The sequence below is a fragment of the Lagopus muta genome, chromosome 11 (genome assembly GCF_023343835.1).
Source record: "Lagopus muta isolate bLagMut1 chromosome 11, bLagMut1 primary, whole genome shotgun sequence".
In the NCBI taxonomy this organism is placed as follows: Eukaryota; Metazoa; Chordata; class Aves; order Galliformes; family Phasianidae; genus Lagopus; species Lagopus muta.
The window spans coordinates 2,500,117-2,518,219 of NC_064443.1; the positions used below are offsets into that span (position 1 = coordinate 2,500,117).

At 50.3% G+C, this 18,103-nt stretch overlaps 1 protein-coding gene across 6 annotated transcripts in view; it reads left to right on the forward strand.

The window, feature by feature from the left end:
- RAD54L2 (RAD54 like 2) overlaps nt 1–18,053 on the forward strand; it is a 56,704-nt gene extending 38,651 nt beyond the window's left edge. For 5 of the 6 annotated variants that reach the window (XM_048958050.1, XM_048958051.1, XM_048958049.1 and 2 more), the window contains 18 exons: nt 593–724; nt 1,444–1,676; nt 2,258–2,440; nt 2,701–2,834; nt 4,182–4,378; nt 5,104–5,446; nt 6,296–6,473; nt 7,144–7,395; nt 7,994–8,112; nt 8,425–8,540; nt 9,357–9,456; nt 9,791–9,996; nt 11,184–11,359; nt 12,038–12,234; nt 12,346–12,542; nt 13,026–13,115; nt 13,672–13,764; nt 13,955–15,451. In XM_048958050.1, the coding sequence (XP_048814007.1) occupies nt 593–724; nt 1,444–1,676; nt 2,258–2,440; nt 2,701–2,834; nt 4,182–4,378; nt 5,104–5,446; nt 6,296–6,473; nt 7,144–7,395; nt 7,994–8,112; nt 8,425–8,540; nt 9,357–9,456; nt 9,791–9,996; nt 11,184–11,359; nt 12,038–12,234; nt 12,346–12,542; nt 13,026–13,115; nt 13,672–13,764; nt 13,955–14,943 (3,935 nt within the window). In that variant the 3' untranslated portion in view covers nt 14,944–15,451. Of the gene's footprint in view, nt 1–592; nt 725–1,443; nt 1,677–2,257; nt 2,441–2,700; nt 2,835–4,181; nt 4,379–5,103; nt 5,447–6,295; nt 6,474–7,143; nt 7,396–7,993; nt 8,113–8,424; nt 8,541–9,356; nt 9,457–9,790; nt 9,997–11,183; nt 11,360–12,037; nt 12,235–12,345; nt 12,543–13,025; nt 13,116–13,671; nt 13,765–13,954; nt 15,452–16,471 lie in introns of those variants that run through there. The other variant, XM_048958054.1, reaches the window with a different exon arrangement.
- Nucleotides 18,054–18,103: the final 50 nt, after the last annotated feature.

The following is an 18,103-nucleotide window of genomic DNA, read 5'->3' on the forward strand; positions in this document are numbered from 1 at the left end:
ACTTTAACTTGTGAGGAATAGGTTGCAGCCCCAGATGAATATGGTTGCTTACTGAGTCACTGCAGCAGTTCTTATCTGGCCCTGTTGATCTTGCCTCTCTCACCACGTGGGAATACTTAAACATACAAAAAAATGGTCTCGATCATCAAAAGTTGTTTATGATATGTAGGATATAATTATTACGGTGTCTCTACTAACAGGCAGAGGCAGTTATTATGCCTTCTGCAGTTGGTGCTTCTCTGCTGGATGAAAAACAAGATTGGAATGAAGAAAAATGAAATCCTTTTGTTTCTGAGGCAGAAACAGAGGGGGAAGGGGGTGACTTCAGCATGTGTATGGTCAGCGTGCCCCAGCCAGGGCGTGCAGTGAAGAGCGTGCCATGAGCAATGGGTTATTGTTTAGGTATACTGAGAAAGAAGGCGACTGTGACCCAGGAAGCTGAGTCATAGCAGTATTTTAGACAGTGAGAGTCTGTTATGGAAAATTCCAGGACTAAGTTATTGGAGCAAAAATGGAAGGAAATACTGTCTGGTTTCTGAACAGTTTTGTCTCCTTCTCCGTTGTTATGAATTACTTATTGTCATGTTTGTAGAGGACATCATTTTCAGAGCAGCAGAGGCTACCCAGCTCCCCCCTCAGGTCCTTGCTGAGGAAGTGATCTGCCTAGACAGTACCAGCAGTGGCAGTGAAGATGATACTAAAGGAAAAAATAGCATTAAGGATGGTAAGTGACCAACAGTCTCACCCTTGTCTTCTCACAGCAGTGCCATTTATTCAGCCACAAACTTCCCGTGTTTCTCTAGTCAGATGTTCCAGTAGGGAACTACTTTGGATTTTTGTAGGTCTGTTCGTTTCCAAATATATGGCCAATTTTTGCCTTTGAGTCCTAAATTGACACTTCTAGCCTGGCCCATCAGGCACTGTTGCAAGCTTGTATTTATTTCTGCTGTATAAATACTCCTCATTTTGCTCAGTGCTCTGCTGAAGAATGCTTACATGAGATGTGGCATCATCTGCGTCTGAGCATTCAGATCTAGAGCTGAAAGCAGTTGTGTCCCTTGTCCCAGATGGGTCTCGCCTGATTGCTTTATACCACCCCAGTACTTCTGCCTGCGCTCTTTGGCAGTCATTAGCACATCAACAGATAGCAGTGCTTGTCGGATTTGGGAAGGAGAATGTAAAACACATACAGGAACTACCTCATGTTCTGCATGGCCCAGCTCAATGAGTATTCTCTAAAGCAATGGGAGACTCAGGGAAACGCCAGCCTGAGAGGCCTCGTGTAGGCCTGTGTCCCGCCTGCTTGCTCAGGGTAGGTCACTGGGCCAGGGCAGCATTGCAGAACGTGGTGCCCTTATTTTCCCCATATGAGTTTTTTTCCAAGCGTGATTAACACTGATGTCACGTTAACCTTTGCCCTTATCTCTCCTGTTCTGTTTACAGAAGTGATTGAGCTGAGTTCAGGAGAGGATGATGCCCTCCAAATTGTGGACAGCAGTGACTCTGGCAACGAAGGGGAGGAAGACGGCAGCGAAGAGAGCAGCGGCTCTCATGTGAATGATGCCTTAAATCAGTCAGATGCTCTGGGGCAAGTCATTGTCAACATCAACCATCCACCAAACGAGGAAGACATTTTCCTGGCTCCCCAGCTTGCACATGCAGTGAAACCTCATCAGGTAGGCTCTGTTAGGCTTGGGAGTCCAAGAAATTCAGGCAGACCAGCTCTGCTATTGCAGCCGAATTTCTTTGGTGATATCTGTGACCAGTCTGGTTGCAGTGGTTGCAGCTGTGGACAGTCAGATGATGAGGAGAAACTGAAAGAAGGCCTGGGTTATGTGTAACTGTTGTAATTTGTCTGCTGTTACCATTTGATAACAAAAGCCCTTTGCTTTTATTTCAAGGGCCCGTGCTCATATTCATAGAATCGTAGAATCTCCAAGGTTGGAAAAGACCTCCAGGATCATGTAGTCCAACCGTCCACCTACCACCAATAAAATTCAATAAAAACATAAATAAATTGTTTTTTCTTTATTCTGGCTGTACTTGTAACAAAATTCCTTCAGCTCTCAAAGGCAAAATATTTTATTAAGATTAGAGTTCATTGGGAAAGCAAAGTTGTTTCTTATCGGGGTGTAGCAGTATCTGGAACAGACGGGAGAGTTTTCTTTACCTATTTAGATGAGCATTTTAAAAAATGAAATTGCATTTACAAACGAACTAACCAGTCCCAATTCAGTTTTTCTGCTTTTCTCTCTAGATTGGTGGGATCCGATTCCTGTATGACAACTTGGTCGAGTCCTTGGAGAGATTTAAAACCAGCAGCGGGTTTGGGTGTATTTTAGCACATAGCATGGGCCTGGGCAAGACCATACAGGTCATCTCTTTCTTGGATGTACTTTTTCGGCACACGGAGGCAAAGACTGTTCTTGCCATTGTACCTGTAAGTGGTCCTTGTGAAGAGCTTAATGATCACCTTCCCTGCTCTGCTGCTCTCTTTGTGTAGAGGTTGATTATTTTCCCATCTTACATCATTTTCTGTCATGCCCTTGCTGCTCTTTTCCCCATTTTGTTCCTCATGTCCCTGATTATGCGTGCTCCTGTCTGGGCACAGCAGGGAGATGTTCCATACTCTCATCTCTGCTGTTAAAATCCTGAGCAGCTCAGCTGGGTTCTCAATCCTTCCATGGCTAACTTTTTCAGGTGAATACGCTCCAAAACTGGCTAGCAGAATTCAACATGTGGCTCCCAGCACCTGAAAACCTTCCTGCTGATTATAACTCCAAGGAGGTCCAGCCTCGCACTTTCAAAGTCCACATCCTGAACGATGAACACAAGTAGGTGCCTGTAGAAGCCCTTTTGAACTGTTAGACTGTCTTGAGGAACTGTTAGAAGAAGAATTACTGTTGCAGACTGCTATGTTGGGGCTAATTCTGTCAACTGTCAGCTCCTGGATCCTTCCCACTCTACTTTTCTTGTGTAACGCTGCTTTGGGGGGAGGATTTTCGTAATTAAAAGAGATTTACAGAGATTTGCTTTTGTGGATTGTTTGTATCTTGTACTTTCTTCTCACTCTGCTCACTCATCTTTCTTTTCTTCCTTTCGTGCTGAGATCAGAAACTCAGTTGTCAAAGATGAGAGCTAATTCTGCAGAGAGGAACAGAAATGCTATTGTTTGTTTCTGGCTGTACCTTGCTAGCCCTGTCAGAGTCCTGGGACTTGTGAGATGTCCCCTTGTACCATGCATCTCTTGTATTTTAAACGTTTGGGTTTTTGCCCTGGGAATTTTCACACACTGAAGGATTCCTCTGCCCTACACTGCAACTCTCAATGAATTGTGTTGTCCTTGAGAGATTCTGGCAATTGATGCAAAGAATCCTTTTCCAGAAAGGAGCAATAGCACTTACAGCCTGCTGTGGAGTGTATTTTTGGCCTGTGCATCTCTGCTTCTTTCTGAGGCATTTGTCTTGCATGTAGCAGGACAGGGTAGTGGTCGTTGGGAGCTCCCAGCTGTGTTCATACACTCACGTGTTTTCATCCTCACCTCCTGAGTGCAGTGTGCTTTGAAGCTGCTGGTACTGCTCCAGCCATGTATCTACTGTTGGATGAGCTTCTGTAGGCTCTGGGGAGCTTGGATGAGGACAGTGGCTGTATCTGAACCAATTCTAAGGTGGGTAGCAGGGAAGGGAGAGTGGAAGGACACTGGAATTGGAAGAGACAAAAAGGTGTAAACTTAATAATGGGTCACAACCATGTGCATTAGCACCTGATTGCTTTTGTGGAGGCCCTCTTCTCAACAGCTCTTTTAGAAGGATGCTCTCAACTTTTATATGCTTTTGTGCATGAAAGACTTCTGCAACCCAGTTCCTGGAAGGATTTTTCAATCTCAGCCCATGACCTGTGGCATGCCAAAAGGCCTTTCTTCACTTCCTATATACCAAATTGTCTCTTCAACAAAAATAAACAAATAAATAAATTGAATGAGTGAATAAAACGCCACCACCACCAAAAAAAACCAGTGCTGCAGCAACTTCTTTATATTCCTCTGTCTAGTTTGATGCTAAAAAGTACTCTAATTAACTTAATTAAGATCAAGTCTTTCTTGGCAGGCTCCAATCCAGTGGTTCGAGTTGAAAGTGGAGACAGTGCTTACAGCCTGTTTTGTTTGTTGGTTTGTTTTGCAGGACCACGGCTGCACGTGCAAAGGTGGTGAATGACTGGGTGATAGAGGGCGGTGTGCTGCTGATGGGATACGAGATGTACCGCCTCCTTTCACTGAAGAAGTCCTTTGCCACTGGAAGGAAGAAGAAAACAAAGAAGCAAACTGGACCTGTCATTATTGACTTGGATGAAGAAGACCGGCAGCAAGAGCTTCTGAAAGGTGGGAAGTCAGGAGAGAGTGTGTGTTCCTGTTGTCCAGCTGGCTACCAGCTCTGGCAGTACGGGGAAACAACCTACAAATTGCTTATTTCTGGGAGCTAGTAGTGTGAGTAATAGTCAGCCCTAGCCATTGGCAGTAGTTAGTTTGTTCCTTGTAGGCAGTCAAATCAGGGCGCTCTTTTCACAGTCGATGTATTTGTGATCCCCTGCTTCCTGCCTGTAATCCAAGGGCTGTTAGGTCTATTCACTACGTCTGGCTAGAAGCCACAGCCCTCAGTATCAGAACATGTCTAGAATGGGGTGTTCTCTTCTAGCATCCCTGACATGATCAGGCTTTGCTGGGCAGGATTGCATCTTTGAAGACAGTGCATTGTTCAGCTCTGGGTGAGTCTCTCATTCTGCAAGTAAGAGTGAAAGACAGTACCCTGAGCTTGGAGATGCCTTGTGTGAACTTTGCTGGTGGTGTATGACCCAAGACACCCAGCCTGATGTGATGCAGTCCATTTGAGCAGTAGTCAAGGGGCAGCCATGTTTGGTCGTGACCACATCGTGCTAAATGGGAGCTGGTGTTACTTCCTTAGTCAGCCTTGTTCCGTGCCACCCGTGAATATCAGTTTTTGTCTTTCAGAGCTGCCCCTCCTTTTCTTTTGTGGAGTCGGTGACGGTGTAAAGGCAGAACTTCATCTTGCTTGTCTTAAACTAACGCTTAACGTTCCTTGTCCTCAGGGATTGAGAAAGCGTTGTCTCGCCCCGGCCCAGATGTGGTCATTTGTGATGAGGGGCACCGCATCAAGAACTGCCATGCCAGCACCTCGCAGGCCCTGAAGAACATCCGCTCCCGGCGGCGGGTGGTGCTGACTGGCTACCCGCTCCAGAACAACCTCATTGAGTACTGGTGCATGGTGGACTTTGTCCGACCCGACTTCCTAGGCTCACGGCAGGAATTCAGCAACATGTTTGAACGCCCCATCCTGAATGGGCAGTGTATTGACAGCACCCCCCAGGACGTGCGGCTCATGAGGTATCGCAGCCATGTCCTGCATAGCCTGCTGGAGGGCTTTGTGCAGCGGTGAGTCCACGGGGAGCTGCTGCTAGTCTGCTCCATGCAGCTCGGTCACCCCAAGCCAACCTGCTTGATGGCTGAGTTTATGCTGTACAACTCATTGTGCTGTCTTCTTGGGCTTGAGTTTTATCCTTGCCAGTCTCCGTGGGGGGGCCTTAAGCGTAAAGAGAAAACCAGAGATGTTCTTAAGTCAGTAGCTCTTATTTCTCTCAGAACCTCTGTCAACTGCAGGGTGTTTTTATGGCTCTGTTTTACCTTGGGGATGGAAGTAAAGTTAGTTTGTGTTGGTACTGAACACACATGTAACGGAGAACAGCATGTCTAACTGTACAGATTAACCTCAAGCTTATTTTGATGTCTTAATAGTTAATTTGGATGTGCAGTCTTTGATACCCTTCATATAAGGATAAGGATCTGAAAGTGTTTCATGAACAATCAGTTACAAAAAAAGTGACGGTGCCTCTGCCAACCTGGAGACAAATTGGCTTTGTTTCTTGGTCAAGGGTTCTGAGGTGCTGGATCAGTGATTTGGATGGAGTGTCTTAGTCACTGGCAGAGCTAAAAAGAAACCTTAGATCTCAATTCTGTTTTTGAGCTGCCAAGAAAAAAAAAAACCAAGACTTCCATCACACTCCTAACACTGTGACCTGTGCTGGAAGATTGTAACATTTGAGATCTCTGTAATTGTGCTTGCTGTTAGTATTTGGCTGCAGGGAGAGTATCTCATGAGTGTCATGCATTAGAGAAGCATGCAGCCAGGTGGGCAGGAAGTCAAGATCATGCCCTGCAGGCAGCCACAGAGATTGGGAAATTCCCTTCCCTGTATTTATCTCTCTTTCTTTATTGTCTCTGCAGGCGGGGGCACAATGTGCTGAAGGTTCAGCTCCCCTCTAAGGAAGAGCATGTCATTTTGGTTCGTCTGTCAAAGATCCAGCGGGCCCTTTATACGGAGTTCATGAACCGCTTCCGAGATGCAGGCAACAGCGGCTGGCTGGGGCTGAACCCACTCAAAGCCTTCTGTGTCTGCTGTAAGGTAGGTTTTGACAGGAGTTGCAAAAAAAAAAAAAAAAAAAAAAATATATATATATATATATATATATATATATATATATATATATATATATATATATATATATATATATGCAAGGGAAAGGCAAGAATATGGATCAAAACAGGAGACAGAAGTGTGGTTGGCCAGGTCCATCCTCTCCCCGCAGTGTTCTCAGCGGTGATCCAGCAAAATTGTTATCTTCCCTTACAGACCTGGCATGCAGGATTGCTAAACATTGTGTTCAAATCTGGGGAAGAAACCTGTAGCTGTCAGCTGAACCAGTGCTGGGCTGATAGCGTGACTGGTTACCTGCCGCAGTGCAAATAGCTTCCTCCGTGTTTGTGCTGTGAGAGTCAGAGTGGCATTCTGTTTTATTCAGAGGGAAAAAATTGGCAGCTTTACAGTCAGGAGAGCCTTGGCTAAGACAGCTTGTACCTTGTGTTGTGGCAGAATCGTGTTTTCTATTTTTGCTCTCCTAATGCAGTCAGGCTGGCTTTCTCTTCAGTGCCTTGCAGTTCCGCATGGGGACGGTGATGAGATTATCAAACTATTAATTCTGTCCTTTGAATAACTCTGGGAGCTTTCAGTTCCCAAACATTGCAAGGTAGCAGGCTGGCACAGGCCTAACCATTGTCTTTTCTTACCTCTTCAGATCTGGAACCATCCTGATGTCTTGTACGAAGCTCTGCAAAAGGAGAATTTAGCAAACGAGCAGGACTTGGATGTGGATGACCTTGGCACAGCAAGCACTAATTCCCGCTGCCAGCCTCAAGGAGTTAAAGTCAAAACTGAGAGTAATGCTTTGGCATCACCAGTTGGAGAAGCCACCAACAGCAAGTTCCTCCAGAGCGTTGGCTTCAACCCCTTTCAGGAGAGAGCAAATCAGGTTGTTACTTATGAGTGGGTGAGTACCACTGCTGGATGATTCTATATTTGGCAAGTTGCAGGACACGTAGACCAGGCACTTACTCTTAAAAGCTGTGCCTGTTTTCATGAGGATGGTTTTTCTGAAGCAGAGCAAAGAAAAGACTCTCCTGTTTGAAAGCTAAGCATTTATCATCCATTTTCTCTGCCACAGAGTGTCCTGATGAGCCTGAGTGCATGGCACTGGGGGGACCTTTGTGATGCTTGTGTGACTGGAGCACGGGCAATATACTTAATTGTTTTTATTGGACCAAAAAGGCTATGGACTTTGTTATTCTGAAGAGATGTCAGGCTGAGATTTAGTCTAGATAAGATGGTGGTAAATCTGGCAGGAAGCAGAGGAGAGATTTGGTGATAGGGCATGAATCGTGAGAGGTTAGGAAGATGCTCCTTCATCCATCCTCCCTTTGGAGCTTCTGGAATGGGAGGCAGCAGCAGCGGTTGGAAAAAGCATTGTCACCTGGACTGACTGGATGAATATATCCTCTCTGGAATTGTTTAGTTAAATAATCTGTACTCAAGGTGAGATAAACAGGGCATCAACAACTCCACCTGTAATGTCTCTCATTTCTTGATAGGCCAAAGACATCTTGTGTGATTACCAGACGGGAGTCTTGGAAAACTCACCCAAAATGGTGTTACTGTTCCACCTAGTTGAGGAGAGCGTGAAGCTTGGAGACAAGATCTTGGTCTTCAGGTAAGCAAAGTATCAGTGGCTGATCCTACAATCACTAAATGCTCAAGTTGTTGAGCACCTTCTGGTGCCAGCAGGTTGTTACGTGGGGCGAATGGTGTGGCAGTTTCCCTTTTCTCCTTTGCTGTATTAGATCCTTTTTCTTTTTTTACCTTCACATCTTTTATGCTTCTGCCTATATGTAGTTTACGAGCAAGAGGTGGGCTGCAACAGGCAGGGTTTGATACCATCAGTGCTGGGTTTGCTGGGGAAGAGCTCTGATGTACCACTTCTGCTGCTGAGGCTTTTTCCTGAATGCAGTTCTTGTTTTTTCAGCCAGAGCCTGTCCACTTTGTCTGTCATTGAAGAGTTTTTGGCAAAGAGACCAATGCCAAATCCTCCAGGCTCAGACGGAGGAGTTCACAACTGGGTCCGAAACATCAGCTATTACAGTAGGTGCAACCAAACCTCCTCTCCTTTGCTGTAATACTGCTTGATCTTTTGTGATGGACTAATTCCTGAGTGTCTTCCACCACCGTCCTGTAGTATTGCCTGACTCCGTAAATGCTCTTGTGAAGCAATCTTCTGATGAAGTCTTTTTCAGACCATTCTTGGGAAGTTGCTTGGGAAGACAGTGTCAGTTCAGTCCTCGGGGCTGGGAATTCCTCCTTCCCTCTTTCTCAGCTTTAAATCTTGTTCTGGCATGGGTTGTTGCTTTGTGTGGCTACTTCACAGGCCGGGGCTAAGAGGAATGGTGGATATGATGTTCCTGATTTTTGCAGAGCTGCTAGAAGCAAACTGCTGCACAGGAGCAGGGCCTTCACAACCCCTCTGCGCTCCTTCAGTCCAGTGTTCTCTGTGCTTTGATCCAGTCAATGAGGTTTTGCCAAAGCCTTTCACAATTTCCTTCCTCTTGGCTCCTCGAGCTTCCAGTCCACATGAGGATTTTCCTGCTCCTCTTGCTTGCCTAATACAAAGCCTTTATGTGCTAGGTGTGTTGTAGCACTCCCAGTCTTGGCCTTGCCAAACTCGAGTAATGTTTTGGTTGATCTTCCAATTGAACAAAGCCCAGCCTGGCTGGCTGCACTGCACCTACCTGGCTGGGCAAATCAGAGGTACAGAGTGGTCCAGTTGAGGTCCAGGAGTGCATGAATGCATGGAATTGAGTAGAAACCAGAGCCAAAGCTGAGTGGTTGGAAAGCAATTTTGTTCTGCTGGGATTCCCCCAAAAGCAGTGCTTTTAAATGCATCTTTAATTTCCTTCTCAGGACTGGATGGCAGCACCTCTGCCTCAGAAAGGGAACGACTGATTAACCAGTTCAATGATCCCAGTAATGCTTCTGTTTGGCTCTTCCTTTTGTCCACACGGTAAGCTGGCTGCAGAATGACGTGGTGGAGGACTTGCATCGGTCCTCTGTATGCGTGTGGGTTTTCAGTTCTTAGCTTCCTTTGTAACCTGCTCTCAAGAATTTATGGGACGACAGTACCAGCTCCTTCTGAATTCCCTAGAGGTGTCAAATTTTACCCTTAGTCCTCTGCAAACCGTTAATGGCAGTCTTGAAAACCAGATAGAGGGTTGAAGTTGCCTGTAAAACTGTAGGGAAATGTCCATGGACGCATCGTGGTCGTGGCGGCCGTCCCTGCCTCGAAGCTTTAAATGTTGGCCGAGGCAGCGATTGGAAATTTTGCCTTTCATTTCCAGTGCTGGGTGTTTGGGTGTCAACCTGATTGGTGCAAACAGAGTGGTGGTGTTTGATGCTTCTTGGAACCCATGCCACGACGCCCAGGCTGTGTGCCGAGTGTACCGCTACGGGCAGAAGAAGCCGTGCCACATCTACAGATTGGTGTCTGATTACACCCTGGAGAAGAAGATCTATGACCGTCAGATCTCCAAGCAGGGCATGTCAGGTAGGCATGGACATAAGGCTGCTTTTGGCTGTTCCTCCTTTCGGCTCCTCCAAGTCTCGTTTCTCTGTTTTCATAACTTATTTTAAAGGTTGAGAACCAAACAGCCGAAGAAGTTGGCAGAAGGACATCATTCTAAGGCCGAGTTTGATGTTTGAGTCAACAGCGATTTGAGACCCTGCAAGAAAATCAGGGCAGAGCAGTGAGAGTTGTAGAACCAGCATCCTGCAGCAGAGCTGTGCTCTGCAGTGCCATTTACATTCCTTGTTGCTTTCTTGGTTGTAAGAGAGACCAGAAGCTTGAGGGGTGGTGATCCTTCTCCCCATGTGCCTGGGCATTATTTTTTTAAGTAGCTCTGTACCTCCGTTTCTCTGGCAGCAAGAAAGCAAAAAATAGCAAGATAAAAGTACACACTGATATTTTTGACTGATAGAAATTACTCAGGAGCCAAGAATAACGAATTAATTCCCGTTTTAACCTGCCCTCATACCAAAAGGTCTTTTTGTGCTGGTTTGTGCCAGCTGTCAAGCTGCTCTTGTAGCATACGCAGCTGAGGGCTGTAGTGACCCAGAGAGAGTTCTGCTGCCTATGTTCTGCTTTGTCTCAACTATCTGTGCCAGAGGCAGCAGCTCAGTGCGCTGCCTTTCCCTCGAGGCAGAGTCTCCTGGTGGCTGGCCTGGCTCCCAGGAGAGTCCTGGGTATGGATGTTTTCTCCATGCTCCACATTCAGGAGAAAACATCCACGCAAAACTTTCAGGCTCTTGCAAGGGAGGGACTGTGGCTGCTTTTCTCAGCTTTTGACTCGAGAGTTCTGTGGATTTCAGCACCCTATTGAATCTTTTTGGTGGCATTTTGGTGGGCCAAGTGTTGATGCTGCCACCTTTATGTCCCTAACCTTGTCTGTTTTCAGCCTTAGAACGTGGAGGTTGTGAGATGGGACACCATTTACATTTAGCTTCATGTTCCTGTGTGCCTGCGTTGCATTGCTGTGTGATTTGGGGATAAGACATTTGTCAATCTGACTTGGTCAAACAGACTCATCTCCCAACATGAGGCCTTAACATTTACACAAGGCTTCTGAGGAACATTCAGTTGCAAAGAGGGGAGCTCTGTTAGGACAGGAGCGTAGAAAGGGGAGCAGTGTCCATCTCTTCCCTTCTCAGCTCACACTGTTTCCCTCCCTCTTCCAGATCGGGTGGTGGATGACCTGAACCCAGTGCTGAACTTCACCCGACGGGAGGTGGAAAATCTGCTGCACTTCGTGGAAGAGGAATCTGACCTTGCTCAGCTCTCCCTCAATCCAGGCAAGATGAAGGAGTCAGTTCTACAGTTAGCCTGTCTCAAGTATCCTCACCTCATCACCAAGGTATAAGACCGGCCTGCTGCTTTTCTAGTACAGCACTGTGTAGGCTAGAGGGGGTCTGTTGGAGTTTGGCTGTGTGATGGGGATGTGGTGGCAAGAAGAACACATCAGTATGCTGGTGGGAATAGAAAAAAATTCCTCCGGAGGGGGTCCTAAGAGACCTGCCCTTTGGTGCAATATCTTTTACACATTGTGAGCCACCTCTGTCCTGGACAGGTTCAGGGGCAGGTGGTAGGGGCGTCTCTTATTTCAACCAGAAAGGAGGCAGTGGTACGTCCTGATTTGCTGCCAGCTCTCTTTCTGAGGTGATTTTAAAACAATGCAGGGGAAAGCCAGCACTTGGCTCTGCTGGGGAGAGCTCTGCTGGTAGGATGGTGCTGCAGAGTGGACCTGTGGCCGGGTGTTGGTCTCTGGTGCTACGGGACACCTCAGCAGGCTCTGTACTTGCACTCTTAACTTGGCTTGGCAAACACGATGGCTTAGGTGACTCTCAGTCAATCTTCAGGCCGTGCCTTGGTTGCTTCTGCAGTGTGTCCCCGGATACGCTGCGCTCTGATCAGCTCTGCCTCCGCTCCCCTCGTCCCTCTCACTGGGATGGGGACGGGATGGCTGCCGTGCAGGGTGTGTTGGTTCCCTCTTGTGGTGAGTTGGTGACAAAAGCTCTGTGCTGTGGGGCTGCAGGAGCCTTTTCAGCATGAGTCACTGCTGATTGACCGGAAAGAGCACAAGCTGACCAAGGCAGAGAAGAAAGCAGCCAAGAAGAGCTACGAGGAGGAAAAGCGAGCATCCGTCCCGTACACTCGGCCGTCCTACGCACAATATTACCCAGCCAGTGACCAGAGCCTGACGAGCATCCCTGCCTTCAGCCAGAGGAACTGGTAAGTGTTTGCATCTTTCCCTTCTTCCTGTGTTGTAGATGAGAAATGAAGGCGCAGAGGGCATTAGCCTTGTCGGTGGGGGCACTGCACTTTCCTCTCTCCTCTCACCAGGCGACCAGCCCTCAAAGGCGAGGACAAGCCAGTGGCAAGTGTCCGCCCGGTTCAATCCACTCCCATTCCTATGATGCCTCGGCATGTCCCCTTGGGCAGTGCAGGATCCACCTCAAGTTCCAACCCTGCTGTCAACTTCCCCATCAACTATCTACAGCGAGCCGGTGTCCTTGTGCAGAAGATTGTCACAACCACAGGTGAGTTGCTGCTGCTCACAGGTGATTGAGCTGTGATGACCGCAGTGAGTTGAGGAGCAGGGTGAACTGCTGATGCCCACGTGGGCTGTGGGTGAACAGATGTTAGAGCAACTGGTGCCACCACTTTGCGTTTGAACAGTTCTCCAGTATGTGGAGGACTTTGCATGCAGGTGTCTAAGGGGTGCATGCTTGGTGGGCTGCTGGGATTGAACTTTGTGAGAGACCAGTGAACACTTCTTCTAGGCAGGAGTCACCAGCTGTCTTTGCTGGGACAGGGGAGATGTTGTACCAGAGTAGCAGGGCTTTGCTTCCTTGAAGCCTGTGCTGCCTTCTGCACTGCTCAGAAATACACCTGGGGCTTGCTTCTAGCACGGCAGAGAGAGGAGTCAATTGCACTGCAAGCAGAGGGGTTTGTTCCCCTCTCCCAGCTGTGGCTGGCACATGTGTTCACAGGCACTGTTTGTTTTCTTCCTCCACTCCCAGATATTGTGATTCCTGGTACAAACACATCCACTGATGTACAGGCAAGAATCAGTGCTGGTGAGAGCATCCACATCATCCGAGGGACAAAAGGTAAGTCCTTCTGCCTTGGAAAGATTTCTGGGTGGGGAGTTGGCCAATGCTAATTAGCAAAGATGTAAAGGCATCAGTAAGGCTCTTGAGAGGAAAGAAACAAGGAGAGGAGATCTGGACTTCACAGTGCTCTGTGCAGCCTGTGGCATGCTCTTGTAGCTGACACTTTGGGATGCTGCAGCTATGACTGTGTCTGCCCCTGAGAGGAGCTGTTGGATGTTGTTGCTGAGTGTCTCGTTCTCACAGTACCCACTGCATGTAGTGGGGCAGCCAAACACTTTTCCCAGTATTCCCAGGGCAAACTTAGCACCATGAGTATGAGGTTCCACGTTTCCCACTGGGAGTGGGTGATCTCCAACCCAGGAACGCTGAAGAAGAGAGTATGAGGAACGAGGAAGAGGCCAGAAGCCCCCCACTGATCACCCCGCTTGTTCGGTGGGCCTGGCCTTCTGCAGCACTGCTGTCGTGTTCCTGCCCGGGCAGTTTCTCTGCTCAGTGGTTGGAGTCCTCAGCTGAGACCAGGAGCTGGGAATGAAGTGTCCTCCCTCTGTTCCAGGGACGTACATCCGGACCAGCGATGGGCGGATTTTTGCTATCCGGACCACTGGGAAGCCAAAGGGCAACGAAGACCGTCGGACAGCTGCCTCAGGTAGGGCTTGTGAGCGCTCTGCAAGGCTTGCTCATCTGCTTCCACGCCCGAGTGTACGGAGCCTGCTGTTCCCTGGCATTCAGAGCTCACCCCACAGCCTCCCCACGATATTCTTGCCTTTTCTGCCTCTTGGCTCCCAGCTTTCTCTCCGAGGCTGTCCTTCTCACCTACTCCATCTCCTTGTTTGCAGGCTCCCAGAGCTCTTCGCTGGAATCCACAAGCAATGGCAGACACAGTGCCTCATCCCCACAGCTCCCCAGCGCAGAGGAGCTCACTCGGCCCATATCCCCCGACAGCCCCGAGATCATCAGCGAGCTGCAGCAGTATGCGGAGGCGGCGGCAGCCCGGGAGTCCCGGCACAGCTCCCCCAGCACCACTGCAGCACAGGGCCACCCGTCCCGCACCGTCAGTGCGCCCGGCGTAGCAGCCCGAGGAGCTGAGCAGCGCGCGGGGATTCACTGCGTGGCTGACTCCGTGGCTTCAGCCCTGCCAGTCACCAGCCAGCACGTCGATGCCCGCTCCGTGTTGGACTTACGGGGCAACAAGCGCAAGTCGAGCTCGCCGTCGACTCCGGAGGAGCAAACCCGCAGGCAGCAGAAGAAACGCCAGCTGCCGTCGTCCGTGCAGCCGTACGAACACGGGTACCCCGTCTCCGGTGGGTTCGCCATGCCTCCTGTCTCTTTAAACCACAACTTAACCCATCCGTTTGCCTCCCAGCCAGGAAACTCCTTGTACATGGTCGCTGGCTCCTCTTACTACCAGCTGCCCAATTTACTCCCAGACCCTCATCTGGTGTTCCCTGTGACTACTGACCCTCTGCTGACAGCCGGCACCGCCAGCTCTTCTGCTGCTACCTCAGCCACCGCCAGCGTCCCCTCATTCATGCTAAGCCCTTCTCTGACGGGGGTGCTGCCCAGTTACTCGCTTCCCTTCACGCAGTCCCTCCTGCCCGAGCCCAGGATGTTCGCTCCTTTCCCAGCCCCCGTCCTGCCCAGCAGCCTTCCCAGGAGCGTGGCATCCGCCTACCCTGGCTTCGTGTCCCCTCATTCGGGCTACCCGGCCGGGGGCTTCCTTCGCTCCCAGGTGCCTCAGTTTGAACCCCAGGAGGTCCCAGAGGTGGGATGCAGCTCTAATGACGAGGACAAAGACGACGATGTTATAGAGATCACAGGGAAATAACGGGCCCGGCTCCCACTCGGTCTCAGCTCCACCGGGAGACAAAAGTTGCAGGACCTCTGTGGGAGTCAGGATTCCGCCCCCCCCCCCCCCCACCCCGGGCAGTGGGGTGGAGAAGGATGCGAAGGGTGTGGCGTGGGGTTGGTTTTTTTCTTTTTGTTCTGTTCTGTTGTGTTTTTGGGTTTTTTTAGCCATCGAGGATCTGAATTGTACTGAGGGGCTGGGAGACGGTGGGGGACATAGGGTGGACCTGAAGGCCGGGGGAGCACAAGCCAGGGCTGGAGGGAAGCGGCGATGCAAACCATAGGAGTGCCTCCCTCCCTCCCACGCCCTGTCTGTCTGTCTGTCTCTGTTCTGTCTTGTCCGAAGGGGGAGGCGGCTCGGTGCCCATCGCTGCCCTTCTCAGCCCGGAGGCGCGGTGCTGGCGGGCGCTCTCCCTCTCACACGAACTGCCTTATCCGTGAGCTTCCCTCCCCACGGGAGGTGGGGGCCAGGGGGAGGCTCCAGCGGAGGTCGGGGGGTGGGGGGGTGAAGCGTTTTTACTGGGGGAGCGTGGGGGGGTGGGGGGGAAACTTTCTGTCATGTGTGTTGTAGGGGGAGGGATTGATGTTAAAAAAAAAAAAAAACAACAAAAAATGAACAACAAAAAAGAAACCAGACACAAAATCACCCCACAAACGATCTGTCGTCCTTTTCAAATTCACTGCTAAGCAGCACGAGGGCTCCAGGCCCTTCTGGGGCTGGCAACAGAGGTAGGTCCCGTCCCGCAGTGCCCACTGTGGGGCTGCTGCAGTGGGCTCAGCCCCAGGCAGGACAGGGGGCTGCGCCCAGCTGGTGGCTCTGTGATGGAGCCGCTTCCCCCCGCCCTGCACAGAATCTCTACCTTAATTTATTACATGAAGGCGTCATATTTATTGCTTGGGGGACTCTCTCTTTCTAAATTAATTTCCGTATGAACGCAAAAGAAAGAAATCCGTGAAGCTCTGGCCTCCATCACGCCATGGAGGCTTGTCAGGCTGTCTGGCAGGGGAGCAGCTGAAGCATAGAGCAGGTTGGCTGTGGTTTCATAGCTTCCCTTCATCACGCCGCATCCCACGGGGGCTGCAGAGCAGCTGGAGGGACAAGGAACCCTCTGGTGCTCTCAGGAGCTGCTGTGCTCCTTCCGCGTGAGGAGACTGGATGGGGAGGAAGGAGAGGCAGCTCTGCAGCGCTCAGGCGAGCCCTGAGGGCTCTCGGAGTGCAGAATGCCTGGTCGGTGCTCGCTGGGAGCAGGCAGGGCAGCGCAGGATGTGCTGCCATCCTCTGGCAGGGCTGCGCGCGCTGGAGACGCGGTATGGAAACAATAAAAGAACTGTTGCGGGGCTTTCCTAGTGTCCTTCTCTGTTCAATGGCCGTTGTCTGTCAAACATAACCACACCGTTTGTAGAAGCCTTAGATCAACAGTTTAGCTATGCAAGTTACTTTAATTATTATTCTTTTTTTTTTTTAAGACAAACATTAAAATAGTGCTTTCTTCTTTAACATATCCTAGGAGTTGAAAACCGAGGGGTTCTGAGCAAACTGCTGGACAACTTGTCTTTGGATGCACCATGGAAATAAAAATCAAACCCCCCCACAAAAGTAACAAAGCAAATTAACTGATGGTGTTCATGCAAGTTCCTCCAAAGCCGTGACAGTGCTGCGTTGTGAGTCATGCCCTCCCGTGCTCTGGGTGTCCGCCTGCGCACAGCCCTGTGCCGCTGATGGTTACCAGCGTGCCCCGCTGCCCGCCGCGTCCCCGGGAGGCTGTGGTTGCCGGTGGATTTGGGGATGGGTCGTAGCAAAGGGTGGTCCTAGGGGGGAGAGTGGGAGCGGAGTGGCAGCGGAGCCCCTCCGCAGCCGGCCTTCCTCATGGTCCCTGCGCTGTGTCCCCAAGGTGTCCCCGCTTGGCCCCGTGCCACTGCAGGTGATGGAACTTAGAACGGCTCTGCAGGCGGCCTCCCTGCAGCTCACCAGGTGCCTGCCCCGCTCCCAGGCACCCTTTGGACGCAATGGGGTCCCCCCTTGAAAAGGGTCCGTGTCCCCACGCCCATCAGAGCCTGGCCCAGGGGGGGTGGCCATCAGCGCTGCCTGCAGAGCTGCAGGGACAGCACTGGTGCATCTCCTCCCTCCTCCTCCCAGCACCGTGGGGTTATGCAGGCTGTTCTTAAGCGGAGGGACCTCTATGAGCCCTGCAGCACCTCTCCCAGGGATCCCCACCCTACATCCCTTCCCTCAGTATGTGGTTCTGCTGCAGGGCTCCTGTCCTGGCCCTGAGCCTGGAGCGGCGCTTTCCCACCCGGTTCAGCGCTCTCTTTATTTTTGCTGCTGACTTTCTGTCTCCCAACGACCGGTGGAAGCAGTGGGGCTGGGGGTGATGCTGGGGACAGCCCTGCAGGGCTCTGCCTGGAGTCTCACAGACCCTAAGGAAGAGCTTGGGGTGGTGGGGCAGAGTCCCAGAGGCAGGGTGGGCTGGGGGGCGGCTGCGGATGTGCACACGAAGCAGAGGGTTCCAGCAAGCAGAGGGGTGTTTGCTAGAAATGATGTACTGTGGCTTAGTGACAGCAGTGAACAGCTGAGCACCACCAGAACATCACTCTTGGGTGAGGGGTCGAAAGAGGCAAAGGGCAGCAACACCTTTGCAGCTGGTGTTGCTCGCCACACTTGGATGAATTGTGTTCATGCAGGGGAGGTGGGCTGGGGGTGTTGGTCACAAGGCAATGCAATGTGATGCCGTGGGGATGGTGGCTCCGGGCAGCAAACAGAGGATGCGCTCCCTTTGCTGGGACAATGGCTCAGCACCAGAGCCCGCAGCGCAGCCACGCGTGCGTGGAGCCTGAGTGAATCCATCAATAAGTCTCACTTTGGTTTTCCTGTTTTTTGGGGGTTCTTCTTTTGTTTTTTAACTACCGCCTTAGTTTGTGGTTGGTCTTTTGTGGTTGGAAGGAGGAGCACCCAGCAAGGTGGGTGGGTCGGTGCCCCACGCATGATCTCGTGCTTCCCTCTGCTCTCTGTCCAACAGGCTGTACTTGCCTGAGCTCCCGGAGCAGAGAATTGGAACAATTTGTTGTTTATATGATGTATTTATTTTTACTTGTGTTTCATGTCATTTTTTTTTTTTTAATAATAAATTGTAAGTTGGTAA